Genomic DNA, 22,865 nt, shown 5'->3' with positions numbered 1-22,865 from the left:
AGGAAGAGATTCTCTGAATTAATTAATTTTAGAAAAAGTTTGGCTCTCTCTCTTCCTTTATGATCCCGGGTCTTCTCGCGACGGCCACGTGTAGTCACTCAGAAGAAAACAGCAATGCGTGTTGACGTCACAGAATTACAGAGTTTAATCCAATATAAGACAATGCATAAACTTACACAGAAACTGCAGAACAACGGAGAAATGCATTCATTTACCTGACATAAATGGAAAGAAGGAAAGAAAGAAAGAAAAACAAAGACGTACAAATACGTCTTTGGAGAGTTGCAAGAGCAAATCTGATTTGTTACTCCACATGGAAAGTTTTATCTTCTTTTCTTTAATTTATTCAAATAAGGCGTATCTTTGCTCATCAGAGCTATCTCTGACACTTTGTCTGAAGCCAGGAACCCCTGTTGTGTTTACGGCTTTTCACAGATGAGTGTGAAAAGCTAGAACTTCCACTGTATTGTTTTCCCACGCAGAGAAAAGGCAGTTCAAACGATCCTAGCAAACCATCTGCTGTAACTACCAGTAACATAAAGGTCAAAAAGCCAGAATACATTACTGATTTTAAAACCACAATTAGGGTATTTGAATCAAGACATGTTAAGTTTTAAAACTAACTTATTTTAATTTTATTTTCTTAACACAGCTTATAGTCCGGAAAATACGGTAGGTGAAATTGGATAATTTCCACAGCACACCCGAGATTACTGACAGTACACTAGCGTGGCACAGTGGTTGAAAAACACCACCATAGACCACCCTGTATCTCATCCTCCGAATTTCTCCCACTACTACATGCCATCTGATCCACTCACAACCCGGATTATGCCAAAAACCATCTCTGGCTTAATTTAGCAAATGCCAGTTAACTCTTAATCAAAAACCGCATTCTCTCTCCCGACTCGCTTCCCAAGGCGTGTTCACCAGATGTCAAACTTCGGGTCCGTTTGCGAACGCCGTCTCGCCAGAATCCTTAGTGTCAGCCCTCCTCAGAGCACTGTCTGTGGAGCTGAAGTAGATTATACGGGGAATTGATTACACACAGGTGGATTCTATTTATCATCAGTCATTTAGGACAACATTGGATCATTCAGAGATCATCATTGAACTTCTGGAGTGAGTTTGCTGCACTGAAAGTAAAGGGGCCGAATAATACTGCACGCCCCACTTTGCAGTTTGTTTAAAAATGGTTTTTGCAGACCTTTGAGCTGATGGTAATATGTTTTTTTCACATCACATGGACTATTTCTTACATTTCTGCAAGTCAGCAGTTGGCTTCAAAGACATTTGCCATTTTCACCAAAAGCATTCAGCATTCACACTTGCATTTTTTCAGGAAATGCACACTTTCTAGTTTTTTTTTGTATTCGTAAATATTTTTTTTTAATATTTGTATTTTTATTATAGTTGATAATGTTGTTTTTCATGTTTCCTTATTTCTTTTGTTCCTCTTATAATTGATTGAGCTATATAGATATAATTTATAATGTATAAAAGTATTGTTTATGTGATTTAATTAGCTCTGCATCCTTAAGAAAATGAAAAAATATGGTGTTTTATAAGATAATTTATCTTTTACAGTGCCAATAATGCTGAAATTAATAGTAAATAGTCAAGAAGTTGTGGTATCCTGATCTAGTAATGTAATTAGATTAGTTGTGTTACCACCCCCACACCACTAGAGGCAGGAGCAGGAAAGTCGCAGAAAAATGCGACTAAGGAGCAGATTTAGAAGTACACCGAAAGCTACAGAATTTGTTAAAAAACTGTGAGCTGCGCTGAACAAATAAAAGAGAGAAGTTCAAATAGATGCTGAACTTCTAATGATGAAGATATATCACAGATTTCAAAAGAAAATAAAAACGGAAGTATAGCAAATAGCGCCCCCTTCACTTCCGGATTGCAATGGTCCTATTTCCAAATAAGGTATGAGACTGCCAGTGATCCGTCCTCGCCTCTTTCTGTTTGCTGCAGCGAGGTGTAACTTATCGTATTCGCCAATGGATTCCAGGCACATTGTTCTCCTTGACTCTGTGTTTTTGTATTATTCATGAAACTGAATAAATCTGACAAATAGGTCAATATGTTTTACACGAACTAATAAATTCGGCAACAACGTTTTGAAACAGCTTTATTTAGCTACACTGTATTTTGATCAGGCAAAACGTTAACCACCTTGACGTTTAGTACTATGGAAACATCGACTTCAGGCATACATTTTCACCAGTTAATCTAAATTCCAGTGGATCACGAACACTGCCTGCTTCTTCCGTGAGTTTCTAATGTTTTTATAGTGTCACTCTTACTATGTTTAAGCGAACCTAGTACCCCAGGAGATGATGACCGTTTTACGTGAGAACTTCAAATTTAAATTATTTAGGTCTGTTATTTATTTCTATAAGGAGTTTGCAATATGCTAAACCAGTGTTAGCAAGTCCCAAACCAGTCTTCTTCTGCAGTCATTCATTGCACTAACAGGGCCTGAGCAGGAGTAGCACTCTAGGTGTTAGCTGTTCTATTCACTTAAAAGAGAACTGGCTCAATCTGTTAGACCCATTGTGCTGCTCAGTGACAGCCGTTGTGCTTTATCCAGGCGATCGCGATGGGAGTCATCGGCCTGGATAAGATCAAAACCCTGCAGCGAAACCCGGCTAACATCAGAAATCTGTGCATCCTGGCACATGTTGATCACGGTAAGTTCACAGCCTGTTTTCTAGACTACGCTGCCACTTCGAATGATCCTAACTTTCCATTTCACTTAGGGGTTCGAGCTGACAGATTGGAGTTGGTTTTCCACAGGGTTAGGGTTAGAAGCGGTTTTTAAGGGAATGTTGGTAGATTGTCATATAATACGTGGATAAATGAAATCGATCCTCCATCTCACTGTGTAAAATGTTCACATAAACAGCATGAAGATGGGCCGAGCTGCACTCTGAACAGAATAATAGGTTAGATTTATAATAATATTTTTGAGTAACCATTAAATTATTACGTGACATTAAAAATCCCAACATTTAAAGTATAGATGCAGTATTCTGATTAACTAACAATTAAGTAATTGATTTTCTAACATTTATTTCATGACAAAGACTTTAAGAAGCTAGAGATTTTTTTTTAATTTATAGCTTTCTATTTAGTTCTATTCTGTTCTATTACTATTAATAAATCCCTGAGGTACCTTCTGAAGAGGAACCCTAGTTGTTAATGATAAATAAAATGTGGAAATTAATACAACAGTGAAAAAAAAATAGAACTTGGAAAACATGGATCGAGAGTTTAAATTAAAAAGACTGGTGATCTATAATTGTCAAATTAGAACAGAAGCGGCAGAATTGAAACAGAGGGAATATCCTGCTGCAATAGCAGCATCAGGATATGAAGGTTGACACAAAATATATTGAAACAAGATTAACAATAACAACAATACTCGTGATAATAACATACTGTATGAGATTATGACAAAGATTATTAGAATAAAAATATACTCATGATCCAAGGGAGGTGCAACTTAGTAGAATGACTTTTAAAAATGCATGTAATGTACAAATTTGTTGGCTTTCTTGTGACATGTTTGGGACATGCAGAGAGCTATAATTAAAAATGATTATGATGGTCACTAATAATCAAGGAAAGCTGACCTGATAAATAAATTTTGTAAAATAGTTTCATAAATGTATAGTTTATTTTTACTAGCCCCCTTATGAAATCTCAAGTGCTATTAAACAGATCAATGAATTTTCAATACGCTTTTTAAAATATGCTGGCTTTTCTTTTGGATGTTTACATTAATTTAGGCATGCAAACAACAAAACTCTCTCTCAAAACTACCAGAATAAAAAAAGATAAGAACTAACCTTTTTATTTAGCAAAACCACCATTGTGAAATTATATTAATTCGCTTTGTAATGCTCACAGCTTGTCATCAATCAATCAATCAAGGTAAAACTAAGGGTTGGGTTAGGGTAAATGATGACTTTAGTACCTAAAGTCATCATTAAGGGTTTGAGCTGTCACTAGTGAAAGCGTCATGCAAAAAACAAAACAATTAAGTTTAGACAGAAAACTAGAGTGGGCATTATCGACTGGCCTGAACAAAGTCCTTACGTGAATCCCATTGAAAATTTGTAGCGTATATGAAGACCAGAGTCCATGCGAGAAGAGTGGAGGAACTTGAAAGATTGACCAAAGAAGAATGAGCTGGGATTCCTCAGCTCATTCCTCAGAGACGCCAGAGACATTTTCCAAACTCCAATAAATGATTGCATCCTGGATCACAATTGACTATTGGTATCAGACTGGCTGATAATTTTGACTCTGGTATTTAGTTTTTGTGGAAAAATGTTGATTCTGTGTGCAAAGCAAATTAATGTAAGCATCCAAAATAAACTGAGGGTGTTTTAGAAAAGCTGTATGTACATTTAACTCCATGGATGAATCTTAAAGCAATGTGACTTACAGTATCTGTGGGTTTTAAAATTAAGTTGGCTGCTCTGCTGTAAATAATTTTGCAGTATTTCAGATCAGAGGGGAAAACAGAAATTAGGATATTTTTTCCTGTAAAATGTGGGAAGACTACCTATTTCTGGTGGGAAACCCCAGTTTCTCACTTTAGATACCAGTATGAGCTTTTAAAGGTTAGCTTTGCTTCAACACAGAAGTGTTGTCAACAGAAAATCTGCATATAATTAATGTTTAACACCTGCTTTTTAAATTCTGGAAGTATTTATAAAGGAGATTAATTGATCGCTGCAGGACAGTATCATCAGCATACAGTTGTTAAAACATGTTGTGTAGTGGGCCCTGAGAAGCATCTCTGGAGGACACCATTATTATTAAGTGTTTCCTGCTGCTGCTTATCGAGGTTCATTCAGAGATTTGTTTTTTGTTACTGCTACAAAGATGCAATTCTTTCAGAGCATCCAATATGCTTGAAGTCCAGAGTGAAATTTACAGTCAGTGATAGTTTGGGCTCCATGTTATCTGCTGGTTCTGGCCTACTGGTTCTGGAATGATGGTGGTGATTTGTTTTTTTAAACAAAAAAAAGAAAAAAAAAAGAAAACGTTTGAATTCCTGTATTTTCAGATTTTCATTGAATCAAAATTAAAAACCGTGTTTTAGTTCAGAGGAGATCTGGAGGAGAAGAAGAAGCGACGCTGGACACCATTTGGGTTTAGGGGCGAACTGTCCCGTGAACTGCTATTGGAGTTCACGGGACAAACTCCAATTGTGGGCCTTCACCCCGCAATTGTTGGGTTGCTGGTTCAGTCCCCACTCCACCTGCCTCTGTCATTGAGCCATTGGGCAAGAAACTTCACCCGCCATGCCTGCTGGTGGCAGTGAGAGGACCATAGAAATGCTGATTTTATTTTCCAGCAGAACTTGGCACAGACCCACTCTGCCAAAGGCAGCATATGCTGCTTCAATGATCATGGTGTGCAAGCTAGTTTGACATATAAACTCTAGAATCTATGAAATATTGTCAAGAGGAAAATCAGACACCCGACCCAGCAAGGCATATGAACTGGAGGCAGTTAGTAAAGCAATCAGAACACATCAGTAAAATATGGAGCAGATCGCCTCCTTGCCATGCTTCATTGATGCAGTAAATCAATCAAAAGGAGCCCCAACCAAGCATTCAAGAAATTAGCATATTTTTCAGAATGCTGACATGTTTGTTTAAAAATTGTTTTATTGATCTTATGTAATATTCAAATTTTCAAAATGATATCAAATAAAGGCTTGAAATATTTACTGTGTATACAAGCTTTACTTTCTGAAATTAGTCAGTCATCTGGAATTTTTTTTCCATATATTCTAATTTATTTTTGCTGTACCTGTGCAGCTTACATTGGTTTAACAAACTGAAATGGAAAAACTATAAAATCCTTTGTTTATCTTGTCAGGTAAAACCACTCTGGCTGACTGTCTGGTGGCGAATAATGGGATCATATCAAGTCGACTGGCTGGGAAGGTAAGCTGGAGCAGTAGGAACCTGCTCCATCACATCAGTAATTGCTGCTTTATGTGCCACTGAGCTCTGTGGTTTTTGTGCTGGTTTTCCAGCTGAGATATCTGGACAGCAGGGAGGATGAACAGGTTAGAGGAATCACCATGAAGTCCAGCGCCATCTCTCTGCACTACAGCACAGGTACTGCAGCGCTTCACAGCACAGTTTCCTCAGCGGTGCAGTGTTTGCCTTAAATGCCTTAGTAAGTCCCACTTGTGTAATTTGAGGATACTCTGTTTTCTTATGAATTACTTTGTCTATTTTAGTGAGTTACGTGCACTGCCTATGGATGTTTTACCCTTTTTATTGCTTTTACAAATTAGTCATGACCAACATTTGTTTTTCAAAAAAAAAAAAAAAATTAAAAATCCCTTTAATGTGGAACAGATTTTAACCAAGTATTACCAATTAAATAAAATGTGTAACTTAAAATAAATGATTGGATTGATTCATCAGTATTCCTGACTACCATTACAGCATGAAGACTGAAGAACACTCCAACCAATCCGAGAAAAGGTTATTGAAAAGTATAAGTCAGGAGATGGATGCAAAAAAAACCTCTAAGGCCCTGCACATCCCTTGGAGGTCAGTTAACTTCATCATCAAGACATGGAAGGAATGTGATCCATAGAACTGCCTAGATCTGGCCATCAACACTAGTGTTGGTCAAGTTACTTGTAAATAGTAATTTATTATTAATTACTGATTACTTCCCCAAGTAATCTAGTTTACTGATTACTTATTTTTTAAAATTATTTACTTTGCTAATTATTTTACTTAGTTACTTTTCAAAAAAACAATGCACAACTTGAGTATGCTATAATATGGTAGCTGGATCGGTCAAGTCAGAGGTGGGGGCTCAGATTGGAAGTGGAGTTTCTGCTGGAGCAAAGTTTTTTTCCCACGCACAGTGAACAGCGGACGCTGTCATTGATACTTCCAAGCACTAAAAGCTGCATGCTCAAATGAGTCGGTCATGAGACGCTCACATAAAAAAGTCTGTTTTGTAATGCAATCTGCTTGCACGGATGTAATGGTAATCTAATTACTTGTTTTTGCAATTACAATTCCATACTTGTTACTTGAAAAAAGTTCTTGGATTACAGTAATGCGTTACTGTCCTTTACAACCTGAATGACCATGAATAAGGAGACTAGTCAGAGAAGACACCAGGTCACCATGACAACACTGAAGGAGTTACAGGCTTTCACAGCTGAACTGGAGAGACTCTGCAGTGTTGCTCTGGTTCTTCACCAGTTAAAGCTTTATGGGAGAGAGGCAGTGAGGAAGAAAACTCAGATCTGTACTCAACTAGAGCTTACCAAAAGGCACGAGGAAAGAGACTGCATGGTCAAGAGGAAGAAAGATCTGTGTGGCATCTTGCCTGATTGCCAAAAGGACTAAACAATGCACATCCCCTAAAAGACAGTATCCCCATTATGAAACATGGTGGTGGGAGGATCATGCTGTGTGGATGCCTCTCAGAAGCAGGTCCTGGAAGGCTTTTAAAGGTAGGAGGTGAAATGAAAGCAGCGAAATCCTGAATGACATTTTGTTTCTATCTGCCCGAGTACTACAGATTCAGAGACGATGACCCAAAGTATCCAGCTAAAACTGCCCACTAATGGCTGAAGACAACAAGGTTGAGGCTGTGGAGTGACCCAGTCAAAGTCCACACCTGTTTGCAGGAGATCTTCCCCTCCCCCAACCTAACAGAGCTAGAGCAGTTTAGCAGAAAGAATGGAGGAAAAGTGCAGCGTCTGTCCAGATGAGCCTGACTGAGGCTTGCTGGGATGGCAGCTAGAGGAGTGGATACTAAATATTGACTGTAATTAAATTCAGTTCAAAAATCAGATCCTTTATTTTCCTAAGGGAAGTTAACCAGTGCTATAACTCATATCACCCAACTATCTTCAAAGTGTCACTGTAGATGTTGATGCTGTGGACAAGAAAGATGTCCAGTAGCAGCCAGTCCAAGAAATGTTGAAGTCAGGGATATGTTCTTTGATCATCATGATTGTCTGAACTTCCTCCTCTGCCTCTGCTTTAATGATGTCTCTTTTCCATTTTTCTGGGATCTGGGGTCAAAGTTCAGGTTTTATATAAGGTTTTGAGATGCTAATCAGCTATTCCAGATTCGTTGTGGTGGATGTGGTGGAACGGGAAATTCACATCATGGATCAACAGTCAACAAATCTGTAGCAACTACTTGATGCCATCATGTCAATATGGATCAGACTCTTTGAGGAATGTTTCTAGAACCTCGTTGAATCTAGGCCACGAAGGATTAAGGCAGTTCTGAAAGCAAAAGTGGGTCCAACCCGTTACTAGCGAGGAGTAGCTAATAAAGTGGCCAGTGAGTGTATGTTGGTCATACTTTAAAGAATTTAGAACAACTTTAATGGAGATGATAAAAAGATCCAGAACTTTTTACTTCAATGACCAAACAAAAACAGGTGAAAGGTTTTAATTTCATTTGGTATGAAACAGTCTTCATTTCATACCAAATGAAGACTGTTTCATGGCTGTGTTTTCAAAATCTAGCCTTGACAACATTCTGACAGTCTTTTAGAATAAAATGAAGAATAAATGTTCACCACACATTTGTGGCAAGCAGCCACCAATGGGTCATGTTTAATCATTTTCCGTCAGCTGCTGATGAACATGAACAATATTTAAAGTCTCTAAATGGGTTTGGTGTCCCGTGTGTGCCCAGGCAACCAGGAGTACCTTCTAAATCTGATCGACTCTCCTGGTCATGTCGACTTCTCCTCTGAGGTTTCCACAGCGGTGCGGCTGTGTGATGGAGCCATTGTGGTTGTAGATGCTGTTGAGGGTGTGTGTCCACAGGTAAACCTGTTCACACTCTTCATGCACTAAACATTCCTGACTGAAGGGAATGTTTCAGTTATTCAGCATGTGTTGTGTTTAGACCCAGGCTGTCCTCCGACAGGCCTGGCTGGAGAACGTCAGGCCTGTTCTGGTCATTAATAAGATGGACAGGCTCATTATGGAGCTGAAGCTCACTGCTCTGGAAGCATACACGCACCTGCAGAAGATCCTGGGGCAGGTCAGAAACTGAACTCTTTAAGACCAGCTTTGTTCATTCTGTGGATGAAGACTATGTTTTATCATCTTGTTCTCTGTAGGTCAATGCTGTCACTGGGACTCTGTTCACGTCTAAAGTGCTGGAAGAGCGAGCAGAGAAGGTGAAGGAGGAGGTGAACAGGGACAAGGACCCAAGTGGAGATCAGGTTTATGACTGGAGTGCTGGACTGGAGGATGCTGACGACTCTCACCTCTACTTTTCTCCTGACCAAGGAAATGTGGTGTTTGCCAGCGCCATAGATGGATGGGGTTTCAGGTCAGCTCATTCTGAGGCATAAAAACAGTATTCAGTTCATATTGTTTCCCTCAGTGTCCTGGGTACCCTGGTTAGAGACTTGAAAAGAGCCTGCAAATAAATTTAGATTTTATTGCAGCCTAATGTTTCACCAAAATCCTTTATTCTCATGAAATCACATACAGCACAAGTATTTATCCAACACTACTTCACAGCTGGAACTGGGAGGCAGAGTTCTCCTTGCATATAGTCTCTGTAGATCACGTAAAGCAAGAGAGTCAAACTTATTCAGGGTCTCACCCAGAAAACTGGCTCAGCCTGGTGGTAGGGCAGACATTCAGCCATTTTTTTTGGACTTAAACAAATGTTTAAAGCCGACAGTAAATTTTTAAATATGACTAAATAATTATGTTATTGGAAGGGGAGCAAGTAAAGCCTTGTGGCCCACCAAGCTTTCCCCCAGTGGAAACCCTGATCAATTTCAATTTGGGTAACATCTAGTTAATGGATGTCCTCAAGGACATTTGTTATACAATGTAATGATAAAACTTGTTAGCAAAATTACGGTAACATAACGGTCTGCATTTGATGAGTATTTATGAAAATTAAGGAAACATGTAATGTTGCTCTGTCTTGATGACCAACAGGCCACAGTTTCAGCAGATCCTAATCTTGGGATTCTGTTTTTCTGAGGAACTCTTAATGTTTGGCATGTTAAAGAAAATGTAAAAAATCTAAAATGCTTTTGGAATGTTCTATATGAAAATCTTGTTCTAGTTTAATGGTCAAACCTTTTTTCAATTTATTCTTTCTTTATCTTAATGAAATAAGGCAAAAAATGTTGATCAGATATCAGTAATCCTGATGATCTGTAGTGTTTGTTTTTGCAGCATTCAGCATTTTGCCCACATATACAGTCAAAGGATGGGGATCAGGACCGAGGTGCTGCTGAAAACCTTGTGGGGAGACTTCTATCTCGACACAAAAATTCAGAGAATCATGAAAGGCGCTCAGGTAATGTAAATTCTTCAGTATTTTTTCATGTTCTTGTTACACTATTAATGCTTTTTATTGTCAACATGGTTTGAAAATGAGTCACAACATACCTGGATAATGAGCATTAGAAAATTCCACCTGGAAGTCATACAGATAAGTCATTGTTGTCCTAGATCCTCAGTGAAGCTCTGCAATCTTTCCTCCAGTCAGACTTGCTCTCCTGTTTCTGTGCAGACCAAAGGAAAGAAGCCGCTGTTTGTGCAACTTGTGCTGGATAACATTTGGAGTTTGTATGATGCAGTCGTCACTAGAAGGTGAGTTAAATGCCAGATTCCAGCTGTTAGCAACGACACTACAGGAATTTTATCCAAAGAAATACAGTGAGGAAAATAGGTATTTGAACAGCCAGCGACTTTTCAAGTTCTCCCACTTGGAAATCATGGAGGGTTCTGAAATTCTCATCTTTGGTGCATGTCCACTGTGAGAGACATAATCTAAAAAAATCCTGAAATCACAATGTATGATTTCTTAAATAATTTATTTGTGTGTTACTGCTGCAAATAATAATTGAACATCTGCCAATCAGCAAAATTCTGGCCCTCAAAGACCTGTTAGTCCTCTGCTAAAAAAGTTCACCTCCACTCCACTTATTATTCTAAATTAGAAGCAACTGTTTGTGGTCGTAACTGAATAAAGACTCCTGTTCACCTCACACAATCAGTAAGACTCCGAGTACTAGCATGGCTAAGACCAAAGAGCTATTGAAAGTCACCGCAGACTAAATTGTTGAGCTCCACAAGGCTGGAAAGGGTTACAGGGCAATAGGGTATATGCCACGAGAGGTGGCGACGTATTTCCGTTTAAATTTATGCCACATAGATTGGTTCCGGGTCCTGCTTGCTCCTATTGTTTTTAGCCAAAGCTGCAAGATCTGTACCATAAACAAGACGCAAAAGTTAAAATATCTGCGAGCTACTGGTACAACTGAGTTTTGTTGTGTGCTGAGGTGTCCAGTAATTAGTGCTTAGTTTTTTTATTTTTCTGTTGATATCAAGGCGACAGCAGACTGTAGCCAAAACTTAGCCACTACAGCTAACACACGGTTTGTAGCTGCCTGCTATTTCAAACTTCAGGATATTGAAGATCCAGCGTCAGAAATGGGAAGACGGAGGTTAAAAGTGAGCTGTACGCGGTTCGTTCACTGGAATAATTTGTTGGAGGAAAATAATTCCGGAGAAAATTCACTGCTACGGGAACAGGCTGAAAACGATTCGGCACAAGGTAAGTAATGTGTGTGTTGATGCGTTTGTGTTATACGGAGTATGAAATTATTTTTAGGCAACTCCTTAGCTTTTGTTTATATGACAATTATATAAAATACATTTAACATGCAGTCGGCGGGCCCCTCTGATACTGAGCACGGCCAGCAACACTTCAGCCCGATCCAAACCACACAGGTAGTCGGTCAGATTAAGGTCCAAAACCTTCGCTTTGCAGCCATATAAGTGGCACCGATCCACATGAATAACCCACAGAACAAATGGTACAAATCACATTTTTCCCGAATTCCAAAAATATGACATCTACCTTTGCTGTTTGTTTCATAATTTTAATCCACATTGGAGTAAATTTTTCCACTTGGCTGCTATAATCTGTTCTTGCGTTACACAGACGAATTTTTTCTTTTTTTTCCCTCTGAGATTCTGCTTAGAAAATGAAGTTATGAAGTTTCATCCTCCCACTGCTTTTTGTTTTTAAAATGGTAAATTTAGGTTTTGCCTGGACTTTTATAAACTAATACCTCCTATATGCATAATTTTTTGTATTACTGTTGGTAATGAGCAAACCCTGTGCTTTGTCTGCTAGTAGTTTAAATTCATTTCAGCTGCACACTTTCAAAAGAGTATTCAGATTTTAACATGCATTTTCTAAGTAGTATTTTAGTTCACTCTTACTCAGTAACATCAGTGTTGCTACACCTCTGAAACATTTTTTGCAGTTTCTTTGTGATACCAGAACTATTTCTCTTAAACATTTAATTTCCTGATATATTGTCAATTTATTTTCAAGCAAAACTCTCAAAAAGAGCTTGTGTTTCAGCTGTTTTACAGTTTTATTTATTCTACTTTTAGGTAATACCAGCAAAGAAATGTGAATATTAGGTAATGTGTAGTTAGTCATATAATTTAATATACTGAATAAGGCTAGATGATATGACTTACAAGACTTTTTTCATACCAGATTTGATTTTAATCGATTCCTCCCGTCCTCAATTTCTATAATAAAATCACAGAAAATACTTTGAAAAAGTGCCTTTATTTCAATCATCATTTCTGTGAGTTGTATAAGGGAGCATTACGGTCAGGATACAAAAATTTTNTTGAAGATCCAGCGTCAGAAATGGGAAGACGGAGGTTAAAAGTGAGCTGTACGCGGTTCGTTCACTGGAATCATTTGTTGGAGGAAAATAATTCCAGAGAAAATTCACTGCTACGGGAACAGGCTGAAAACGATTCGGCACAAGGTAAGTAATGTGTGTGTTGATGCGTTTGTGTTGTACGGAGTATGAAATTATTTTTAGGCAACTCCTTAGCTTTTGTTTATATGACAATTATATAAAATACATTTAACATGCAGTCGGCGCGCCCCTCTGATACTGAGCACGGCCAGCAATGCTTCAGCCCGATCCAAACCACACAGGTAGTCAGTCAGATTAAGGTCCAAAACCTTCGCTTTACAGCCGTATAAGTGGCACCGATCCACATGAAAAATCCACAGAACAAGTGGTACAAATGGTAGAAATCACGTATTTCCCGAATTCCAAAAATATGACATCTACCTTTGCTGTTTGTTTCATAATTAAATTTTTCCACTTGGCTGCTATAATCTGTTCTTGTGTTAAACAGACGAAATTTTTCTTTTTTTTCTCTGAGATTCTGCTTAGAAAATGAGGTTATGAAGTTTCATCCTCCCACTGCTTTTTGGTTTTAAAATGGTAAATTTAGGTTTTGCCTGGACTTTTATAAACTAATACCCCTTATATGCATAATTTTTTGTATTACTGTTGGTAATGAGCAAACCCTGTGCTTTGTCTGCTAGTAGTTTAAATTAATTTCAGCTGCACACTTTCAAGAGTATTCAGATTTTAACATGCATTTTCTAAGTAGTATTTTAATTCACTCTTACTCAGTAACATCAGTGTTGCTACACCTCTGAAATTTTTTTTGCAGTTTCTTTGTGATACCAGAACTATTTCACTTAAACATTTAATTTCCTGATATATTGTCAATTTATTTTCAAGCAAAACTCTCAAAAAGAGCTTGTGTTTCAGCTGTTTCACAGTTTCATTTATTCTACTTTTAGGTAATACCAGCAAAGAAATGTGAATATTAGGTAATGTGTAGTTAGTCATATAATTTAATATACTGAATAAGGCTGGATGATATGACTTACAAGACTTTTTTCATACCAGATTTGATTTTAATCGATTCCTCCCGTCCTCAATTTCCATAATAAAATCACAGAAAATACTTTGAAAAAGTGCCTTTATTTCAATCATCATTTCTGTGAGTTGTATAAGGGAGCATTACGGTCAGGATACAAAAATTTTTAATTGCAAGAATGCAGTCATTGTTACAGCAGAATAAAGATGCAATTTTTTAACAATGTCTTAAAATTACAAGACGTTGTTTTAATGAGAAATAAAGATTCAGATTGATCTGATGTAACTAGCTCAGTCCATGTGGTTCTGACATTTGTCAGTAATCAAGAGGATGTACATTGCCACCACAACTGACCAGGTAGGTAAGCATTAAGGTAAAAAAAAAAAAGAAAAAGAAATGGAGCAAATATTGTATACAAAATGGAAAAAGAGCAACTGATAGAAATACTTTCTACATAAATAAAAGCAAAAAAGTTAATAGCAGGAGAAAAGTTGATGGCAGCGTTAGCTCAGCCAATCTTTCCCTCCAGGAAGCCACCGAACAACTGTCTAACTCCAGCTATAATAAAAATAAAAAAAAAGAGAGAAATAAAACAGAAAGTTAAAATAACAAATAATGCCAATTTGATCATTCAGATCTAATGTGTTCCAAATGCAACAAAACGTTCTGGAATCTATTATTGACATTTTACAAATTTCACAAATCAATTGGAAGGTTTCACAAATGTTTTATTTATTCTGCTGATTGTACAGAATAATCTAGTTAAGTTTGAAATGTCTAGGTGTTTTTTTTTAAGTACAATACTTTAAAAAAGCTCAAGATAGTGAAAAATTAAGTGTAATCACCCTTTAGCTATTTTCCGAATTAGATGCTACATTCAGAAGCTAACTTCACTTTCGACTGATAGCTTGGGCACAGTATAGACAGATCTATATATGTTTATATAGATCTATATCTATATAGCATAGATATGTAGATTACACACTGCACAGCTAATCAAACCACAACGTTTACATAGCACCTTTGTAAGCTTGTCCTGTTAGCTACGTCAGACATATGAGGCATTAGGGTGAATACAAACAATTTATTAACTTACCTTCAAAGTTATTGTGAAGTTTTGACACATCCAGCTAAAATCCTTTGTTGTTGTTGGACCGTTTCAGGACGTCTGAATAATTCTATAAGCATCATTAATAGTCCTGCAGCGACTGAGGAGCCTTTGTTGACAGCCAGGATTACCAAGGAGTGGCTCCATAAGAAGCATATCAAGGTTCTGGAGTGGCCTAGTCCGTCTCCAGACCTAAACCCCACAGAAAATCTTTTTGGAGGAGCTCCAACTCCGTGTTTCTCAGCAACAGCCCAGAAACCTGGCTGATCTAAAGAAGATCTGTGTGGAGGAATGGGCCAAAATTTCTGCTGCAGTGCAAACCTGGTGAAAAACTACAGGAAACAATTAGCCTCTGTAACTGCAAACAAAGGCTGCTGTACCCAATGTTAACATTGATTTTCACAGGTGTTCAAATACTTATTTGCAGCAGTAACACACAAATTATTTAAAAAATCATACGTTGTGATTTCCAGATTTTTTTAGAGTATGACATGCACCTAAGATGAAAATTTCAGACCCCTCCTCAATTTTTAAGTGGGAGAACTTGAAAAGTTGCAGGCTGTTCAAATACTTATTTTCCTCACTGTAGGAAAATACAGTGAGGTCAGGTCTGTTTTAGAAAGCATGAGGCCAGAGACATGTCCACACAGTGGACATGATCGCTCCCCCCTTTGTAGAAGTGTCACTCGGGTAGAGCAAACTTCCAACAGACAAATTAGGTCATAATGGTGAAGAGAGTGATGCTCATGGCAATACCACATACACAGAGGCATTTTTGCCTTATCAGTCAACATTCAGGCAAAGAAGATGAGAAAAATATTTTGAATGAGTCACACTTCTGGCTTCAAAGTTCTTGTACTTGGGTATTGAGGTGAAAATGGCAAGGCTCTTGATTATCTTTGTCAGCTTTTAATTGAATTCTGAGCTGCTCGCGGCCTTTGTCCCCTAACTCTGAATCTTTTGGTTTTTCCATGTGTACGGCTGAGAACTAAAAGGGCAGGGCTTTTCAGTCAGTTTGCCCCAAGCTGTGGAACTTGCATACTAAGTCCATGAAGTTATTTGCGGGTAACCACAGACAACTTGATGATAAAGCCCAAGGGTCTGAGGAGCACTAAGTTTGCTTTTGTACAAAATTAATGTGTTTCATACGAGCCTGCACAATTTGTGGAACATGCAGCAGACAAATACTGTAATCTGCGGCACCTTTCCTGGGCTTTAGACCCAAGAGCATCAAGACATATTGGTACTATGCCATAACATGATGATGTGCTGGAAATATTATGTTGTCCTGCTGCTCAAAATTGTCATTGCCGAAGGGTATTTGTGATTATTATTATTATTTATTTATTTACTTTTTTTCTTCTTGCAAATATTTGACGAAAAATGTTTTCTGTCATTTTATCTATGTGTTCTTCTTGGCACAAAAGTGTTGGACACATTGCAATTGTGAAAAGTGGTGCAAAAGAATTTTCACATCTATTGTTTGGAAAAAGATTGAGACATTCATTTTTGATTTAATTATTAAGCATGATATTTTTATCATATTTTATCATATATTACGAACAAGTTGTAATTATACCATCAATCACTGTAGTATTCAGCTATTCATGAGGTTGGCTGCAGGCAATTATTCATTTTTACATTTTTTTAGACTGAGTTTCCAGTACTGAGTTTTGGTAGTGGAATAAACTCTCTTCCAAAAGTAAAAGCGGCACATTCTAAATGATAAGCCCCAACACTTTGTCGGAGGTTCAATTCCTCCAGGTAAGGGGCATATACTTTGGGACAGATTGCAATTTTTAATCTATCTGTTTTACTGAAATAGAAGAGTAGTCAAACAGGACAGCTGAACCTTTTTGCCTCCAAAACTCCTGGATGGTATCATGTGAAAATGTCTGTTGTGTTTGTGTGAGCAGAGACAAGCAGAAAGTGGAAAAGGTGATGACCTCACTTGGGATAAAGGTGATGACAAGGGACCTGCGTCACTCTGACCCAAAAGTCCTCCTCTTTGCTATCTGTAACCAGTGGTTACCAGTTTCCAAGGCTGTCCTCTGTATCCTCCTCTTTTGATCTCTGATCCTACCTCAACTGTTGCCTGTTTATGTTAGTCTGCCTCACTGGAGCATTTCCAAAGTTGGGTGAACATTTTGATTTCAGTTTGCTTTAACAAAGACTCCAGCAATGGTGTGTGAGAAGCTTCCCAGTCCTTTAGAGATGGCAGCAGAGAAAGTGGAGAAGCTGATGAGTGTTAGAACCCGTCGATTTGATTCACTGCCTGAAAGGACGCAAGAACTGAAGACAGGTACACACACACACACACACACGATTTAAGTCAGTGAAGCTTCTGCATTATATTCATCTCATACTATAATGACCTTCTGATCGTTTTGTGTGTGTGAAAATTTAATAGAAAAAGAATACAAGAATTACATTTTTTTTACATTAAAAATGGCAAGGTTACATTTATTAACAATTGGTCTCTAGAGTGAGTACAGCATATCAAAACAGCATTTGCAGATAACCTGGCTTGTCTTGTATAGAGAAAAAATACTTTAAAACACACAAGAAGAGGTGGGATTAATAGGAACATTACTTAAAGCAATACTACTCAAGGAAAGTAGAAAAGTATTCATCCAAAAATTAGGCCGGGTTATGGTCAAATCATGTTCCTTCCACTTCTAACTCGAACATTTAGAAATTCTTTTGTAACTAATGCTATCAGATTGTTTTACAACAGTACATTTTCAAAGGTTCTTTGCTTTAACCCATCATGAGATGTTCCTTGTGTGACACCTTGATAATAACACACCCCTTTACATGTCATCAGTTTTGATTGAACTAGTTGAAATTCATGTGCACTGTGCCAAGGGGCAGAATGACTTTCTAATGACCAATAGGCTTCAGCTGCTGCATTGACTTCCCATGCCTTTTTTATTTTTCCCATGTCATTTCACAGTATGACACATATCTTCATTTCTGAACATTTTGCTTTGGTTTCTTCTATATATGGGTTACTTAGGTTGTTACCAACATTGGGTGAAAAGTTCTTGTCAATCGCACCGTTAGAAATATGTTTACTATGAAAAACTGCTGTGTTTTTAACTTATTGTACCCGCTGTAAATGACAAACAGAAATATAAATTAACATACAAGTGCAATAATTAGACAATGGTATATATATATATATATATATATATATATATATATATATATATATATATATATATATATATATATTTGTTCAACTGTCTGTGTAAAGAGTAAAGATTGATCTCCTCCATCTCCTTCCTGAGCTCCTATTGCCGTTTGAAGAAATGCACCACTCGTAACCAAAAACAACCAATCAGAGCCAAGATGAGGGTCTTGGTACTGTCAATTAGCATCATGATTATGTGCTAAATGTGCTTATGGCAGAGACACACGTAACTCACCATTACAGGTGAACTGTTTATCTGCGGTCATTGGTGGCCATGCTAAGTAACCTGAACATTCATGATAGGCTCTGCTGATGGGGACAAGTATGGGGAAATTTTTCTGCCATAATTGAAGAGCACACATTTTCAGTCTGAAAGCAGGATTTTTGTCTTTTGTTCTCAAAACTTCAAATACTTGTGCTTACATTCTCATTTTGAAAGTAGGATTCATGTCTTTATTCTCAAAACTTGTAATACTTGTACTCCAAACGTCTGCTTGCTTTCAAATATTTCTTTCAAATATTTATGGATTCCATAAGTTTGAAGACACGGACCACTCTACAAAGTCTTGGACTGCTACGTCAGTTAGATCAGTTGAATCAAGCTAACTACGCAACAGCGGAATCTTCCAACAGCCCAAGTCCATGGAGACACCGGAGAAGACGTGAGAGAAAACAAAAGCGAGGGTGTCGCGGTAGACTTACAGCTAAGCTAAAAGCTATCCCTTTCCAATTGCTGCTTCCCTCCATCTTGCTTGCTAACGTACCATCCCGTAAAAGCAAATTGGACTACCTGAAACTGGATTTAACCACAAAAAGGGAAACAAGAAACTGCTGCATTCTCATTTTCTGCGAGACATAGCTAAACTCATCTGTCCATGATAATGCCATCAGCCTGGATGGGATAACAACTTTTAGAGCTAACAGGAGACCCATACTTTTACTGGTAAATCCAGGGGAGGTGGTGTTTGTATTTACATTAACAACAGCTGGTGTAACAATGCCACCCTGGTCTCCAGTCATTGCTCTGTGGACATTGAGTTTATGATTGTGAGATGCAGACCTTTCTACCTACCTCGGGAATTCACGACTGTTACTATTTTTGCTGTCTACATCCCGCCCAGCGCCAACACCAAGCAAGCACTGAGTACTCTTCACCATGCCATCAGTGACAGACAATCCATATACCTGGAGGGTGTTTTTATTGTTGCTGGAGACTTTAACGAGGCTAACATAAAGACTGTTCTTCCTAATTTCCATCAACATGTGGATTTTCCAACCACAGGAGAAAACACACTGGATTTGGTCTACACCAGTGTTTCTCAGTTCCGGTCCTCAGGCCTCCCTGCCCGGCATGTTTTAGGTGTTTCCCTTCTGCCACACATCTGGATTCAATATTTGGGTGATTAACAGACTTCTGCAGTACTTGTTGGTCATGCAATCATTTGAATCAGCTGTTCTGGTATAGTGGCACATCTAACACATGCAGAGCAGGGGGGCTGAGGACTGGAATTGAGAAGCACTGATCTACACCAATATCAAGAAAGCTTTCAGAGCAATCCCCTGGCCCCATCTCGGCTCTTCAGATCGCCTTTCAGCGTACCAGTCACTGCTCACCAGACAAAAACCTGTGGTGAAGAAGGAGAGAGTGCGGCCTGAGGCAGCTATGTCTGCACTGCAGGACTGTTTTGAGTGCAAAGACTGGGGCATGTTCACAGAGGCAGCTACGAACAACCAAAACACAGATGTGAAGGCAGCATAATGCTGCCTTCACATCTGGTGACATGGTCGCATTTAGATCATCAAGGGCCAATCTAAACTGTGTCAACAAGGCAGCAAAACATGCCTATAGTCAAAAGATCAAAGGTTTCTTTCATGATGGCAGCAACACCAGACAACTGTGGCAGGGCATCCAGTCTGTGACTGATTATAGATCCACATCTTCATCCTCCCAAGATGATATTAGCTTCCTTAATGAGCTCAACAACTTCTTTGGAAGATTTGAAGCCCTAAATAAAACCCCTGCAAGGAAGGCTATCCCTCACCCTGATGAACAGGCCCTCAGGCTCGAAACATCTGCTGTGTGAAAATCCCTGGGGAAGGTCAATAAACGAAAAGCTGCAGTTTCCAGCAGGGTTGATCAAAGAGTGTGCAGACCAGCTAGGCCATGTGCTCACGGACATCTCCAATATGTCTTTGTACCAGACCATTGTCCCCTCATGGTTTATGTCAGCTATTATTATTCCAGTGCCCAAGAAACCAACCATCTCATGTCTTAATGACTTTCGACCCGTTGCATTAACATCTATCATCATGAAGTGCTTCGAGAGAGAGGTTAAGGGTCATATAATCTCTATACTCCCTCCATCATTTGACCCATTCCAGTTTGCATACAAACCGAAGATCCCGACTCCACTGCTCTTCATCTGAACCTGGTACACCTGGAGAAAAGAAACACCCACGTACAGATGCTATGTTTAGATTTCAGCTCAGCATTTAATATGATCATTCCCCAGGATCTGGTATGCAAACTGGTCCCACTGGGATTCAACACTCCACTGCTGGACTTCCTCACCGACAGAACTCGGTCTGTCCGTGTGGGTAATAACACAATATTATTTATTATTTATTTATTTTATTTATATTTTTATTTTTTATTTTTTTCACAGATTTTTCATCTCATACCACATTGTCACGGCATGGTTACACTTTCAACAAATATGGGGAAAAAAATAAATAAATAAACCATTTACATATTGTTAAAGCTATATACTGCAGCTTTAACAATGTTAACAGTGACCTTTCTGCCTGTAGAGATTTGGAATGTAATGTTTTCCCATTTGGATTGTTTTTCAGCATTCCTCCAGTGTTCCAGTGAGATAAATGCCCCAGTCATCATTTTTGTGTCCAAAATGTTTGCTGTGGACACCAAAACTTTGCCTCAGAAGAGACAGAGGTAAATGTGATCAATAACCTGTGTAGTGTTGATGTATGTCATCCAGCTCTGCCCATAAAAAACATGCAACTGTTAGTATTTAATATGGTATTTGGTTGGGTGAGGTTTGAATGACATCACAATACATAAATGTATAGATTGAAAGGAAGCTTAGGTAGGGGTGTGATAGTCATGGGTAGAGTCAGTGAATAAAATAGAAATCAAATCTATAAAATTCTGGTACAAACGGATGTCTGAGTGTTCAGTCCTGCATCCTGAGCAGGACAAGTTGAAAGTAATTTCCAGCAGAATCAGACTCAGAAGTCAGGAGTTTTTTTGTTTGTTTGTTTTTTTAACTATTCTCAGTCATTCAGTGATTTGCTCACCCTGAACCTTGTGTGTCAAAATCTTAGACACATATTTGTTTTTTATGGAACAGTGTCTAGAACAAAGCTTGTGTTTGGCTAATCTCCTTCCTGAGCAGCAGATCTCTGCAGCTTCTCCAGAGTTACCACCGGCTTCTTAGCGGCTTCTCTGGTTAATGTTGTCCTTGCCTAGCCTGGCCTGTGAGCTAAGGCAAGGTAAACTGTATTTATATAGCACCCTTTCCTTCACATACCGTTTCATAAAAAAAATGAAGCACCTTGTACTTTGAACATCATGATGGTGTTTGTTGCAGTGTTTCCCTGACACTGACTTGTATGTTTTAGATGTTCCCCTTCTTTAACACACCATTCAGATGATTGCAATTCAGCAAAACCCCATTAATCAGCCATGAATTGAAATCATGTGTGCTAAAGCAGGGGAATGTCTAGAACTTGCAGGTTGCGTCCCTTGAGGACCAGGGTTGAAAAATTTTGCTGTAATGAACCTCTGAGGCCAGAAATAGAACAGCTGCTTTCAAATCACACAATGGTTTTCTAGTGGATTCTTTAGGAAACATTTGTTGAACTGACCAAATTATTACCAACAAACTAGTCATATCCTCATTAATAAAACACATATCAGATCTAAGTGAGTTTCACCTGAACTTTAAAACCAAATTAGCTTCTTTTTTATTGATGCTTCTATAAAAATATGCAAAACAACCTCAGGAAATACTATCTATCAATCAATCAATCAATCAATCAATCAATCAATCAAATTTTATTTGTATAGCACATTTTCAGGGTGCTATACAAATATTATTATATTTTAATATATGTTGACTAGTTAGGCCATTGAGTAACTATAACTATATATTAAATATTTTTGCTACCATATTTTATCTGCTTTTTTGAAGGTAAATTGACATATTGGTACAATAATATGTTTCTGAACATTCAAGTAGCATGTCACTTTCAGTGACGTGCGGTGAGGTTCATTGCTGGTGAGGCACTGACTTATGACTTAGACACCATGCATGTTATTGGACGTACGGAAATTTCGCGCAGGCATACGACGCTGGAGGGCAAAAATACTAATCTTTTACATGTCATCCATAGCCACGTTAACTCAGTGAAACTTAGAAATGTAGATATTGATTTTGTGCTATGATCCACTGCAAAGTGATCTGTATTTGTCACGCTATGCAGACTCGTTGCCATAGCAACTGACAACAATGCCACTTCATGTTTTAGGATTTAACACCAAAAAACATTCAAGAATTTTGCACACAGAACAGAATATTCAGTCTGTTGTTGTAGTACGTTTTAGGCTTAATGTTTTATTAATAAATAATTGCTGTGGTAGATTAGCTACCGCTTCTACTTTTCTGAATTATTTAGTCATACAAACTGTAGCCCACAAAACTCACATTTCATAAAAAAAAAAATAAACAAAAACATCTTATTG

General features: G+C 38.1%; 1 protein-coding gene and 1 long non-coding RNA gene across 4 annotated transcripts in view; one reads left to right on the top strand and one right to left on the bottom strand.

The window, feature by feature from the left end:
* Nucleotides 1-1,962: 1,962 nt before the first annotated feature.
* The window catches only part of efl1 (elongation factor like GTPase 1), a 34,798-nt gene continuing 13,895 nt past the window's right edge, over nucleotides 1,963-22,865 (top strand). Inside the window, exons 1-12 of one of the 3 annotated variants that reach the window (XM_016666209.1) lie at nucleotides 1,963-2,277; nucleotides 2,600-2,699; nucleotides 5,911-5,978; nucleotides 6,071-6,155; nucleotides 8,731-8,864; nucleotides 8,947-9,084; nucleotides 9,164-9,378; nucleotides 10,248-10,371; nucleotides 10,588-10,667; nucleotides 16,821-16,957; nucleotides 17,084-17,206; nucleotides 20,954-21,053. In XM_016666209.1, the coding sequence (XP_016521695.1) occupies nucleotides 2,609-2,699; nucleotides 5,911-5,978; nucleotides 6,071-6,155; nucleotides 8,731-8,864; nucleotides 8,947-9,084; nucleotides 9,164-9,378; nucleotides 10,248-10,371; nucleotides 10,588-10,667; nucleotides 16,821-16,957; nucleotides 17,084-17,206; nucleotides 20,954-21,053 (1,295 nt within the window). In that variant the 5' untranslated portion in view covers nucleotides 1,963-2,277; nucleotides 2,600-2,608. Of the gene's footprint in view, nucleotides 2,278-2,299; nucleotides 2,387-2,599; nucleotides 2,700-5,910; nucleotides 5,979-6,070; nucleotides 6,156-8,730; nucleotides 8,865-8,946; nucleotides 9,085-9,163; nucleotides 9,379-10,247; nucleotides 10,372-10,587; nucleotides 10,668-16,820; nucleotides 16,958-17,083; nucleotides 17,207-20,953; nucleotides 21,054-22,865 lie in introns of those variants that run through there. The other 2 variants (XM_007542334.2, XM_016666208.1) reach the window with 2 other exon arrangements.
* LOC107834597 (uncharacterized) lies at nucleotides 13,949-15,017 on the bottom strand. The gene is made up of 2 exons (XR_001660400.1): nucleotides 14,893-15,017; nucleotides 13,949-14,354 (listed from the first exon to the last, which is right to left on the bottom strand). It is a non-coding gene; the product is annotated as an uncharacterized LOC107834597 (long non-coding RNA).

The sequence above is a fragment of the Poecilia formosa genome, unplaced genomic scaffold, assembly GCF_000485575.1.
Source record: "Poecilia formosa unplaced genomic scaffold, Poecilia_formosa-5.1.2 Scaffold681, whole genome shotgun sequence".
Taxonomy (NCBI): domain Eukaryota; kingdom Metazoa; phylum Chordata; class Actinopteri; order Cyprinodontiformes; family Poeciliidae; genus Poecilia; species Poecilia formosa.
The sequence above is the reverse complement of the archived record's forward strand: the minus strand, read 5'-3'. Positions and strand labels throughout refer to the sequence as shown.